At 41.2% G+C, this 13591-nt stretch overlaps 2 protein-coding genes across 3 annotated transcripts in view; one reads left to right on the forward strand and one right to left on the reverse strand.

Moving 5' to 3' along the window:
- The first annotated feature begins 1177 nt into the window (after positions 1-1177).
- Positions 1178-6189, forward strand: LOC121955759 (serine protease 23-like). The gene is made up of 2 exons (XM_042503835.1): positions 1178-1372; positions 2397-6189. Exon 2 carries the CDS (start codon positions 2401-2403, stop codon positions 3784-3786), a length of 1386 nt encoding a protein of 461 aa, XP_042359769.1. The 5' UTR covers positions 1178-1372; positions 2397-2400; the 3' UTR covers positions 3787-6189.
- Positions 6190-6276: 87 nt separating this feature from the next.
- Positions 6277-13591, reverse strand: part of LOC121955757 (clathrin coat assembly protein AP180-like) — a 30828-nt gene continuing 23513 nt past the window's right edge. Inside the window, exons 21-27 of one of the 2 annotated variants that reach the window (XM_042503831.1) lie at positions 12886-12951; positions 11322-11408; positions 10399-10460; positions 8890-8943; positions 8647-8724; positions 8438-8549; positions 6277-6561 (exon numbers count right to left, since the gene is read on the reverse strand). In XM_042503831.1, coding sequence (XP_042359765.1) covers positions 8463-8549; positions 8647-8724; positions 8890-8943; positions 10399-10460; positions 11322-11408; positions 12886-12951 — 434 coding nt within the window. In that variant the 3' untranslated portion in view covers positions 6277-6561; positions 8438-8462. The remainder of the gene's footprint in view (positions 6562-8437; positions 8550-8646; positions 8725-8889; positions 8944-10398; positions 10461-11321; positions 11409-12885; positions 12952-13591) is intronic. The other variant, XM_042503833.1, reaches the window with a different exon arrangement.

Genomic DNA, 13591 nt, shown 5'->3' on the forward strand with positions numbered 1-13591 from the left:
GTGACAAAAGGGAAGATCTTGTGATAACGTTACATTCATGTGATGTCATAATAATGAAAAACAAATCGACGTCACGAAATGAGCCAATTTCCTTACAGAGAATGACTTTGGCAGACGTTAAAGTCACATATTTAGAATATAACGTTTAAACATCTTAATATATTTTTTCAAATTGTATTGCAATTTCTTGCCAGATTGCTCAGAAATCAAATCGTTTTTCTTAAGTTTTAGAGGTTTCAATGCTTGTAAAAGGGCATTTGAACGCAGCAAAAGAAAACTGCTGTAGATCCAGATGTTTAGAGGGTTAACTTTTTTTGTCGGCAAAGTGAACGTGCAAAACATCAAACCTAAATTGAAGTATTTTTCCTTATTTTTCACAATTAATAAATATTACATACACTTCAAAGCATCATATTTTATGTCTCCATCTGCTGGTGGGCCATGTTAATTCCCCTACAGAAGAGACTTCTGATCACTAAAATTAGGTGGAGGAAATAAATAGATAAAGCCTATCAATATCGGCCAAATTAGTTCTTTTTATATTGACATATCAGATTTCGGCAAAAAAATCCACTTGAGTGCATCCCTAGTAATAACTGAGCCTTTGATTAATTGTGTGTTGTGTGTGTGTGTTGTGTGTGTGTGTGTGTGTGTGTGTGTGTGTTTGCGTGTGTTAAACATCTAATCAAAGAAGAAGGAGGAGTTCCTGCTCTGAATGAACTCTTTTGCACCGAGCGGAGGGACACTTGTCAAAATAAACCAACGGTGGTTAAAACACAGGTTCCCCGAGATATGCAGCGTTGTGTGTATCTGGAAACACTTCAAACGTCAGCTGACATAAATCTAAACTTACATTTTTGACCACAAACGCACCGGTTAAACACGCGCTCAAAGGTAGCATTTTGTCTGTGGATGTCTGTAAATAACTTCAACATCTAATTTAATTTTCTTCCACAGAAAGCGTCACTGTTCTGCAGCGTATTCAAGATGTATTAAAAATATTTGCAGAATTCGAGAAAAAAATACCCCAAATTCCCAGCACATGGTTCCACTTTTGACCCAAAATGTCATCACATGATCAAAACCTTCATTCATGCTGGCCCCCTCCCGGCTGACTCCCCCGTCTGACTGTCTGTCTGACTGTCTGTCCATCTGTCTGTCTGTCTGTTTGCTCGTCGCTTTTTTCTGCAGCAGAGTGGGATGTAGAGTTTTGAGGATCTTGCACGCAGCCTCTCCTCGCGCTCCAGTTTTTTTTAAGTAAATGATGGGAGCCAGTCTGCTGGAAGCCGTTTGGATGGAGAGGCTTTTTTATTGATGAGAAAGGAGAAATTTTACAGGAACTTTTGGGGGTGTTGCTTTTTTATGTCCGCAGGTAGGAAAGTTTAAGGTATTTCGTGACAATCTGTTCAAAATAGAATCACCATGTTTCCTCTTAATACTGCTTGCAAAGGTTTTTCCACATCTGCATCTTATTATTCTTTTAAGTTTTTATTATTACCAGTGCTGTTTCTTAATTATCTTGGGTTTTAGACTAATATTCTTCTATTTTTGTTTATCCAGCCAGGGGGAATTTTGTTCTATGATATATGACTCTTTAAAATAAGCTCATATAAAACTATTAGACTTATACAAATAAAAAAAGTCAATATTTTCGCCAAAAATTTTCTTTGTATCATTAAATTGATGTTGCATGTAATGAAGATAGCAATGCTTGTATTTTAAACTATATATGAATGTTTCAGTTTGCAGACATCTCATGCAAAAGTAAAATATCACAGTCGCATTTTGCTGCTTAGTGGTTTATTGTTTAGAAATAGAGCTTTTCCGCCTCCTGCTGGCCACACAATATTTAAAATATATAAAAGCAACATCAATGCCACTGAGGTAACATGCAGGGTTGGGGAAGTCACTTTGAGCTACCAATTACTGCACACAAGGGAGCTACACCAGGGAGAAATTTAGTCAGCTAAACTAAAGCTATTAAGAAAAAGGAGCTTAGTTTAGTTTAGTTTACAAACTACTTTGTAAAATAAAAAAAGAAAAGAAATAAAATAGAATAAAATAAAATTATACCATTAAATTACAACAAAATGTATTGCAAAAAAAAAAGCCCTGTGCTAGTTTAACTTATGACTTATTATGTTTAGTTGTAATTATTGCAAAAAGTGCCCACATGTTTACAGGTGATGAAAACAAATAAAAAAGATCCTGTTATTCATGTGAATGTGCAAGGAATGTCATCTAGAATCCAGGTGGAAGTATTGCACCTGTTACACAGGTAAAATGGATAAAAAAGGAACAGTGTGAATCACCAAGCTACTGCAAAATGTAGTTAAACTACTCATTCAACTATATGTAGTTTATCACTCCCTAACACTGTGTCTCTTCCTTTTCAGTGAGATGGGATCCAATCGCTTCCTGTGCGCGCTGCTCTGTGCAGCAGCTCTGACGCTTTCTGGAGTTTTGGGTAAAGATGGGATCAGCAAGGCGCACAGGTGGACCAGACAGAGCGTCCCACTGCTGCTGGAAACACACACAGAGCCTCTAAACACAGCTTTGTTCAGGGGGCAGGAGGGAGAGGAGAGAGGAGGGACACTCTGTGGAATAGAGTGTCAAAGCAGCCTGCCCCCTCTGGACCAGACTGAGCAAGAGAGGATTCTGGGATATGAGACTATGTATGACAATGGCACCCGCACGCACACAGATATCACTTTGCGGGGTTTCAACAAGACGTCTGCAGGAACACCGGCCCGCACACGGGCTCACACTCGCAGGAAACGACAGGTTTATGGACCTGATGGACGCTTTGTGATCTCTGACTCGCACTTCATCACCAACTACCCTTTCTCCACCGCCGTCCGTCTCTCCACAGGCTGCTCCGGCGTCCTGATATCCCAGAAGCACGTGCTGACAGCGGCACACTGCATCCATGACGGGAAGGACTACCTGGAGAACGCCAGGAGGCTGAGAGTCGGGGTGCTGCAGCTGAAGACCAAAAAGCGACGAGGGGGTAGGAGGAGAGGAGGGCGGCGGAGGGGTGGGAGGAGAGAGGAGGTGGAGGTGCAGGTGATGGAGGAAGATGAGGAGCAGAATAGTATAGATGGAGATGTGGTGAGTGGTAGAAAGGGAGGCAAAGGCAGGAGGCGCAGGGGAAGAAGAGAGGGTGATCACGGGAGTATGGGTGAGTCAGAGAGAGGGGGGAAACAAAGAAGTCGTATTCGACGCAGTGAACCTGGAAAGCAGCCCGTCTTCCGTTGGACACGAGTCAAACAAACCAAAATCCCTCAAGGATGGATCCAAACCAAGAGCTCCACCAAATCACTGTCCCCCGACTACGATTACGCCCTCCTGGAGCTCAAGCGACCCCTAAAACAAAAGCACATGGAGCTGGGAGTGGCGCCCTCTGCCACCTTTCCAGCACGGATCCACTTCTCAGGCTACGATGCAGACAAAAGTCTGCTGGACGGGCGTGGAGATGAAAAAGTGGTCTACCGGTTTTGTTCGGTGGCAAAGGAGTCTGACGATTTGATGTACCAGCACTGTGACGCGCAGCTGGGCGCCACAGGTGCAGGCGTTTATGTTCGGCTGAGACAGGAGGCAGGAGGAGAAGGCAGGGGAGGGAAGTGGCAGCGGAAGGTGATTGGGGTGTATTCAGGCCATCGGTGGGTAGAGGTGGAGGGAGGCGAGCAGAAGGACTTTAATGTTGCAGTGAGGATAACTCCGCCCAAATACGCCCAGATCTGCCACTGGATCCACGGAGATCCAAGTCTCTGTAAGGAGGTTTGACCGCAAAGCAATGGATCAAAGAGACTCAAACATCTGGGCCTGTGTTTGTGATTTTTTAAGTCTTAAGAATTGTCTTAAACTTTGACTTATGAGTTGTTGTTTTTTTTTTTTTTTGTAGTAAAAAGTAGGACTTAGACGCTTTGTACAAAGAAGCCGACCTCTGAGAGCAGACTGCGGTGTTGTCAAACAAGGATTAAAATCTGCCCAAAACAATCCAGCCAAGGACTCCTAAAGAGATAGAAAATATATATTTCTTTGCACCCCCTCATGTATGTCCCTGCTGGACATACAGAATACCCATAAATAATGCATTGGTTCAATTATCTGCAACGCTGCACCTAAACAAAATATCAAGTGCAAATCATGAGAAACAGCTCAACTGCCAGAAGAGACTATGGACATTGTACGTTTCTGCAGACCATCAATATGTTACATTTACATGTTTCATACATGTCATGTCAATGTTTCTCAAGTGACGCAGTGCATTAGCTGACTTTCTCATCAGGAGGTGGAAAAGATGTTGGATGGTATGTTACCTCCATGCAGGCGAGACACCTGCCAAGCTGCAGGCCACTGTTCAAGACCAACAAACAACAAAACCGCTGTGATCTAGCCAGTCATTGCTGTGTTTCAAGCAGCTTTTTAGGCATGCAGAGCAGTTGCTTTTTAAAGACACATGTTTGCTTTTCATGCCAAGATAGTGGCACAAAGAATCTTTCACTTCAACCATACTGGCCAAGTACTGATCTGAGAGCAGCTCACCTCTTCAGTCACAGTTAATCAGGCAAATCTATAATCTAGGACTTAAGCACGTCACTAATTCTGGATCTGTGGCCTGTTCGGCCATTTGTCAGTTTATTTAGTGACAGAAGGGAAATCCCCATGCAGTAGATCCTTGAGAATGATTGGGAAAAAAAAGGCTAAAAAATAGACAATTATTTGTATTTGATCGTGGTTAAATTCTTCAGTTTGTAGGAGAAATCCATTATCTAAATACCACCTTTGTTTGTCTCTAAAACACCTAACTTATATAACTCTGAAACTGTAAAAGACAACATTTTCTCCTATGTTGCGAAACTTTCCATGTTTCACAATGTAAACACTTTGCTTTGTTTACTTTTGTATAGACACATGCATAAGTAAAACCTGTTGGTCGTCATTTCACAATATTAGGTCTACACAGCATATACATGTATTTTCCTGATGTTATTTTGTCTGTTACTGAGCAGAAATGTTCATGCCACAATCACTTTTTTGTAAAACAAATTCATGCCGACAACAAATAAAAATGCTGAGCTTTCAAACAAGCCGACAAAAGCACAACAGAGTTAAGTGACGAGCCGTAAGGGTCGTTTGGATCAGTGTATTTGTCTTTTATTGCATCTCATTTGGACTCACATGCAGGTGGGGGTGAGGGAGAAAGAACGATGCCATCCATAATAACCCAAAAGAAAAACAACACAGCCTTCATTTTGAATACTTAGCAAACATTATTTATCCACATTCTTCTTTTTTTTTAATGAGTCGTAGTCATCTTTATTTTTCTCTCAACACTTGCCACAATGGATTAAGATACGGTCACTTTTGGAAATAAACAACACACAGAACATCCAGCGTATACTTGAGTGCTTTACAGTGAGAATCCTCGAGACTTTCAGCGGCAACAAACGAACCAACCGCTGCTGCAAAGAGGACCGAGGCCACATCCCAATCACATACACAAACCTTGTCCTCTTGATTTCCGCTTTAACATCTTGTGTGGAGACCAAGACAAGGAAAGGAGCGCTCTGAGAGTTTTATGTATCCCAGATTGACCTGTGTCGCATGCTACGATGCAGTGCCACTCCACACCAGCTGGGGGCGCAACAGTAAACACTCAGGGCAAAGTTTCCATTCAATACTGCCTCTGATTACTGATTGAGAGGTATGTACAAAGAAGGCGGGGATTTTTTTTTTGAGTCTACTTGCCTTATTTTCAACCATATAATTTAACTAAAAATATATGATACATTTTTCTCTCAAAATAAAGATTAAAGAAAATATGTCTATTATTTAAAACAGTCTAAAATGCATATGTCAATTTGAACACAGTTCACAAATTTTTGCATGTTTCACACAATCCAAAAATAAAAAAAAAAAGAAAAAACTGAACACAGCTTGGTGTGTTTGATGATAAGTCCAGATTGCAAGTTATTTTCAGGTACATTTTCAAAAACTTGAACAAGTGGGAGGATGGATGGCCAAGCAGATATAGGTACAACCAAGTTTTTAATGACATAAACATAGCTCAGTATTAGTTTTTGGACGACAGCGCGGGAGAGGAGAGGGAGTCGGGGGTTGGCCAGTGAAGTTACACACACCGAACACAGTCCACATTTAACAACACGGTCCTCGTCTGGGAGATGCGCAAAGAAACCAACATTTATCCACCATTCCAAGTCAGCTGATACGCGGAAATCCAGAATGAATCTAAATACACATTAATTTATTTTTTTGTTCGTTTTTCCGTAGTATATTAAGTAAAGGTTAACACTGAATTACACGCACACCCACACACACATAAACGGAGTTTCTGTATCTAGGGTTCACATTCACAGTTGTGCTACAACATTAGATAAGGAGGGCAGGTTTAATTTTAGGGGTCGCGGAGGTCAGAGGGCAGAGAACGCAGATGTAATGGCTGGTTGGCTGAAGGGGTTTGGGTGTGACTGAGGGGAAGGCAGTGGGGGGAGTGCAGACATCCACATCCACAGAGCTCCAGACACAATGACGAACCTGCAGAGAGGGGAGAGACGTGATTTCATTATAACAAGTGCTCTCAGTAGAGATAAGTGAAGTCTAACTATATATCATCCAATAAGATGAAGGAGATTCAGGAAATTATCAAACTTTTCCATTATTTTGCAAGGACTCAAAGGTTTTTTTTGCGCCCAGTGGTTTTCAAATATATCCGATTCAAGCTCTTTTCAAACATAATTTCGATGCCAGCAAAAACTGGAAAAACGTACGTGACCGTAAATTAAATGTTACAAGCAGCAACGCTACATCGAAAGCTACAGAAAATAAAATTGCTGTTTTGTTACATGGACATTATCCAAAGAAGAATTAGGGTAACAACTTCATCACGCACAACAAAATGAAAAAAACTTTCAGTGGTTTTCTACTTATTTCATCATTTTTTTCAGGCCTGGACAGGTGTTTGTGAAAATCCATGACTTTTTCAGGTTTTTCATGACCCTGGAAACCCGGTAAACAAAACGTTGAGTCGAAAACTACAGAAAATGAATATGCCATTCAGCTCATGGAAGTTTATCCACTGAAGTTCACTCTAACAATTTCATTATACACATTAAAATTCTATGACTTTTCCCAAACTTCAAATGATAAACGGTAAGGAAGATTTAGAGCGCAACAGCGAGGTCAGTGAGGATGAAACAGGTCTAACTGATTGTTAAGACATTAAAAGACAGGAAAAGAAAACATTACAGACACTGCAGCAGTGCTGACATCGGATGAGGGAGAGACCACTATGCCCTCCGGAGCTTCAGTGTCAGGTGAGGGAGAGCCACTGCTGCCTTGATGGTTTGGAGCTGTTACGCATGATTACATATTTCCACCCACATAGTTGCAGAATGTGAAATGAAAAAGGAATTGCATTTACACTTGTGTTCAATGTTGCCACAGAGCCACCCTGACCACCTCTGAAGGTGGTTTGAGCCTATAGGATAACATTTCATCCTCAGTGACTTTTGGGAGCATTTACACCTGTACTTTCATGTGGTCAAGCACTGTCAGATTTCAATCTGATCAACCAAAGCACATTTTATTATGAGGTGTAATGATGATATATACATGTTATCTCTTGTGACAGGTTATTCCATCAGTGACATTTTCTTTTTTCAGGTTGTTTCCTGTCTGAGTCTTTACAAAGGCCTAAGAGGTAAAAGTATCTGGTATTTAGACAGTTTTCTTGGATTCTCACATTCAGGGTGCATTAACTGTGTTAGTTAGCCAAGACTGCAGGGTTTAACATGGCTCCAATGAAGCTAATGTTGTCTGGTGCAACAGGAATGCTACACATCCCCAGTTCTACATATGTGGCCTGTTCAGCCATTTATAAGTTCATGTAGAGGCCGCAGGAAATCAATCACATGGAATAATTTCTTATGAATAACCCAAAAAAGAATAAAAATGTGACAAATGTGAATTTAACAGCAGTTGCATCCCTCAGTTTCTAAGAGAAACTAATTAACTCTCGCAGACACCACATTTGTTTTGCTCTGAAAACAACATATAACTCTGAAACTGTTATTAATTTAAGAGAAAAAAACGGTTTCCTCTATGTTGCTAAATTTTCTCCTATGTTGCTATAACATTTTCTCACATGTTGCTACATTTTCTCCTATGTTGCAACATTTTTCTGATTTTGTTTCAACATTTTCTCCTAGGTTGCACAAGGTAAGCATTCAGCTTTTACTTTTTTTTATAAAAGCATGACACTATCTGCTGGGAGCATCTGAAGGGTTAAACATGGCTCACGTGTAGCTAATGTTGTCAGGTGCAGAAAAGGATTCTGCTTCCTAAGGTTTGCTTTGACATGCCAAGCGAAAATAACACATCTCAACTCTTTCAGTTGCAGCTTTCTTCATACCTTGGGGGTTTTCAGGCCAGTCAGTCTACATAAAGTCCTTAATGTTGAGGTCATCCAGAGCGTTCCTCGGTGGTGGAGGCTTTCTGGGGCTCTGGGCTGCTCCAGGAGACATCTGCAGACACATCTACTTTTAACACTTAAACTCCTTTTGTCAGAGCAGCTGTAACCTTCATATTTATGAGCGTGTATAATCCATGTAAGAGTGTTACCGGTGCTCCAGGGGTCGCTCCGGTGGCAGGGAAGCCTGGCCTCACCATGGGCATCATGGGAGCTCCCGGTGCCCCGGGCTTACACAGAGACAGACGCAAGAAAAAAGAGAGAGAGTAAGACACAATGTCGACCATCTGACGGGTGTGAGGGCCACCTAAAGGGGGTAATTGTCCAATAATGTCCTGTAATGTCCAGACCGAATCGGGCGACATTACCAGACCATACTGGCCTGATGGTCTTACCATGCTGAAGCTGGGGTGAGTCCCCATAAAAGGAGGAACACCCATGGGTACGGTCTACAGGTGTGGAGGGGAGGGAGAGGAGGAGGTGGGATGTTACTACACTACATATAAGACAGACACAAACACACTGCAAAACAATGCACAAACGTCAGACAAATGTAAAAAAAATACACAATGCGTTAAAAGATTTCTAGCAACACATGAGTGACAGTAAAGATGGACAGACAGACACGGCAAATCTGGACAAAAAAAGGCACACAACAAAAAAACGACATGACAAGAGCCCTAAATTAACCTAATAGTTAATAGTAATTACACATGCGCAAGGATTTAGAGAGCAGAGGAAGCTCTTTGCAGGTAGCCTTCAGATGAGTGTCATTTCTGTTGTTGCCAAAAAGACAACCGAAATAGCCACAAGAAGCAAATGTGTCAATGAACGGGTGAGTTTAGCCATGACGGGAAAACCAGGTGGCTCGCCTGGACTCTAACAGACCAAAAAAGAAAACTTAAGTGAAGAAGAAGCTGTTTCCAAGCAACAGCTTCTTAATTTGGCACTATCATTCGCCACTTCATCACTCTCCAGCTGATATTCCAGAGATATAACAATGATTTAAAGACAGACTGCATGTTAAAATCTGCTTAATGTTTGGAGTTTGATCTGGACAATTTTGTTAACATTTATAACCAGTGTATCTGTGCCATTCGAGGCTCTATGAGCTGTGTTACTTAAAGGGCGGCTCCATTATTTTGTTTGCTTTTATATCATATGGTATCTTTCAGTAGTGTCAGTTGTTTTTTTTTCCATGGTCCCTTTTTTTTTACTAGGCTTAAAAATATTTTCTACGCCTAAAGTCCACAGCCACCAGACTCCTTTGATAAAAACAGTCATTTAACTTACTGTTACCACTGCCTCTGGACAATTAGTTATTTTGTGCTATTGAGTGACCTTTAGTGTCCACCGCAGAACACTAAATTGCTTAGTTTATGAACCCAGGTACTCCTGTCTGCTCCTCCACACTGGGAGCACACAAACTGCATCAACTGTGAGTAATACACTGACTATGGATCTATTTATGTGTTTATAAAGTACAAATGCAGAGTTATATCAAATCTCAATGCATCTTCACCTGGTTAAATTAAGATTTAATGATTTTACAGATTTTATGTTCCACCTCCAAGATAAAATCTTATCTTGTTAGTGAACCGCACGTGCTGAGGGTGAAGGGGGATTACTGCTCTCCGTTTTTTGTTAACAGCTGTGTTTCCATTTAAAAAACACTAAAAAAGAACACAGATGGCACCGCCCTTTAAATAAGACCCACCAGTAACCTATAGTTTGCTACAGGTTACTATAAGTTTTGTTTCTTCACTGCCACGCCTCTCCTGGGTCTGTGTTTGGACCGGGAACCTGGAGAGCCAGATGAAGGCAATGCTTGTGATTGCTGCTATGCCCTGTCTGTTGCTGTCATGCGGCTCCACTCCATGCTATAAGACACAGACAACATTTACCATGGGAGCACCCCAACAGGGGGGAGCTACCTGAGGTGCCGCTGCGGATCCCATTGTGAGGTCTGAGAGAAAGACACAGAGAAAGAGAGAGAACAGTACTGCAAAAACACTGTTTTCATTTACCGATGTCATAATGACCACACATCATACATGAAGTTATAAAAGAAGGTGAATTACGGAGCTGGAGTCAGAAGGCGATTAGCTCTGAATAAAGACTGGAAGCAGCTACCAGCACCTCTAAAGGTCACTAATCAACAGGTTTTACCCTCTCTTTTGAAATATGTACACAAACAAAAATTAAAACTTCCAATTTGTACTTTATTGGAGAGTTCAGTGCTGCAACTATTTCCTCCTGCTTCCAGTCTTTACGCTAAGATGAGCTAATCACCTCCTGTCTCTAGCCCCACACTTTAAGGAATTTAAGGAGTTCAGCATTGTGGGAAATACACTTATTTAACCTCATTTATACCGTTATATATGCTCATATATATCTTAAAGTTTAGCAACAAAATGGCACGTGCTGCATTAAAATAGGGACGTGTTTACCGTGTTTACGAGAGCTGACCATATGAACACTCTCCTGATGTGGTATTCACAACCTCGTAAGTGGAAATTTTCTGAAAGCTCAGAGTTCATGATTTTTCATGATGTGCTAATGAACTGCATTTAAGAAAGCGACACTGTGTTGACCGTTTTTTTTTTTCTTTTTTGAGTTAAAAAGCCGAACTCGAGGCTTCAAAACAGTATTCCACAAACCAGTGGGTGATGTGTTGGTGGCTACATTCACATCTTTGATATAGTTTATGTCTTGACAGACATGAGCATGACGTCAATCTTTTCATCTAACTGTCACAGAGAAAGTAAATAAGCGTATTCCCTCGAGTATTTAAATAAACATCTACGACATCTAAAGGACTACTTACTACTTGCCATGTTAGCCATGGAGGTGTCAACATCTCCCCCCTGAGGGGTCAAAGTGGGCTTCATTACATCCCCTAGTCCATCAAATACTACAGAGGGGAGGGAAGGGAGGAAGGAGCAAGGAGGGGGAGGAGGGGAGAGGGAGGGAGATATTAGCATCCTTCAATGCGAGCAGTCCTCCTTACTACTGAGGATTACCATGACAACCAATAGAAGTCTCCATGACAACAGAGAGAAGAGGGTAGCACTGGAATGTGAGCTATAAAATAAGAAATTAAATAACATCTAAAGTATATAGTAAGGGCAATTTCAAGGTTTTAAAAAAAAGACATATGGTTTGTCAATTAGTGCAGATGGTGTGTAACATATCTGCAACAGGAGACATCTGTCAGGTCAGCTCCTGACTACTATGCTAATTTGCAATAAGGGCATAATAAGAACTGGTCCGACTTTAACAATATTTAAGTAGGATTAATATAAAGCAGTATTTGAGACCGTGTATGTGGCAAATAAAACTGTATTGTACCATTAAAACAACATGCACAGTTTCGAGAATTTGTTTTCAGTGCTTGTTGGTACATTTGAAATGTGTGATTGCTGCAGAAATTATGATGAGGGCAGAAGCGCTGCAGCTACAATGAAGCTGGGGTAATTGCTAAAGAAGCACTAAACACTACTGCTATTTCACACACTCTCTGTAACCGTCAAGCATCTCGTGGTGGAAAGGGACAGTGCAGCTGAGCTTGCCTTGCACCACTGCAATGCAGCAGTGCACTGTGGGAAATTAGCGTGTTAAAGAGCAAGGGAACTCACCCAATCAAATGGCAGGAAGCAAGCAATGAGCCAGCCCAAGAGCCAGATGGAGAGGGAGGAAAAGAGAAAGAGAGAGAGGGGGGAAAGTAAAAAACGCACAGATGCCAGAGAGAGAAAAAATGCAATGAGGGTTTAAAGGAGCGGGCGACAGTGAAACCATTCGAGTTTATTGCATGAATGACAGAGAGAGAGGGGAAAGAAAGAGTTAAGCCTCAAAGCAGTAGTATTGCAGACCGTCAGTTATATAACATGAAGACCAATAGCACAGGACAGGAGATGACCAGGTGAGGAGGGGTTCACGTTGCCATGGTAACAACTACTACCGTTACCAGTCACAGAAAGGTGGCAAAGACGGGAGGTATTCCCCCGGGACAGTAATGACCACAGTAATACTATGCAAATGAAGATGACGCGATGATGACGTTAATATGACCATATATGGACACAGTGTGAATCTGTAGGACTCAACAGTGACTTTGCTTTAATACTGAACCAGAGACAGTCAAATAACTCCCAAGCTTTTTAATGAGTAGTAATTCTGTATTCAGAATATACAAACATAAAACAAAAATGTAGAATAGCTAACAGCAAACTATTTCATTAACCATTACCAAAGTTAATAGAAACAGTGGATGACTGACTCCACAAAGCAGCAAACTGACTGCTGACATGCACGTTAATATTCCACTATTGTTCTGAATATGAAAATATTCAAAATTTTATACAGGTTTTTTAAAAAAAAGTTTTTTTTACCTGACATGAGCTCAGCACCGGGGGCAGCAGGAGCAGCAGCGGCTGTGGCATCTCCTCCTGTGGACTCTGGCAGGTCAACCCAAAATATACCAAACCGTGCCACGCAGGGTCAAAGTAGGTTGATGAGCCATTCCCATCGCAGCATGAGGGCAAAGAAGGGGGGTAACAGTGAGCCTTCGGCTTCACGCTGGTAATGCCAAACAAAGTGCTTAGAGTTAGACAGGAAGGCAAAACACATAGATGCACGTATATTTGAATAAACAGGGAAACATTGCTTTCAGAATTTTAAACATACTCTCATATGCACACATACACACAACATCATAATGTAATACTCATTAGACAGTCAGAGTAAAGCGTCCAGGAGCATTTTCAAAGACACTAAAGCCAGAAAAAAAGAAGTAAAAAACTAAATAAAACACAAAATTCCAGGTCTGAAGTCACAGCTTGAAGTTCATAAATAATCTGTATATTTTAACAAAATCAAGCAACACACTCTCACCCCAAACTCATCAAATACCAACGCTTGGTCAGTGGCCCTACATATCAACTCAAGGGTTTCCCACACATTATTTATTTGTGGCAACCTGCCACGATTAAAATTTCCGGTCCATACATGCATTGTGTCTTTTATAAACAAACTTCCAATTTAATAGGAAATGCAGTTTCTGATTGTTAAATGGATACAGTCTATTTTCAGAATAAA

The sequence above is a fragment of the Plectropomus leopardus genome, chromosome 16 (genome assembly GCF_008729295.1).
Source record: "Plectropomus leopardus isolate mb chromosome 16, YSFRI_Pleo_2.0, whole genome shotgun sequence".
Classification (NCBI taxonomy): Eukaryota; Metazoa; Chordata; class Actinopteri; order Perciformes; family Serranidae; genus Plectropomus; species Plectropomus leopardus.

What these genes read in the sequence shown, in the direction of transcription:
- LOC121955759 (XM_042503835.1), top strand. Translation starts at nt 2,401, where the DNA reads ATGGGATCCAATCGCTTCCTGTGCGCGCTGCTCTGTGCAGCAGCTCTG.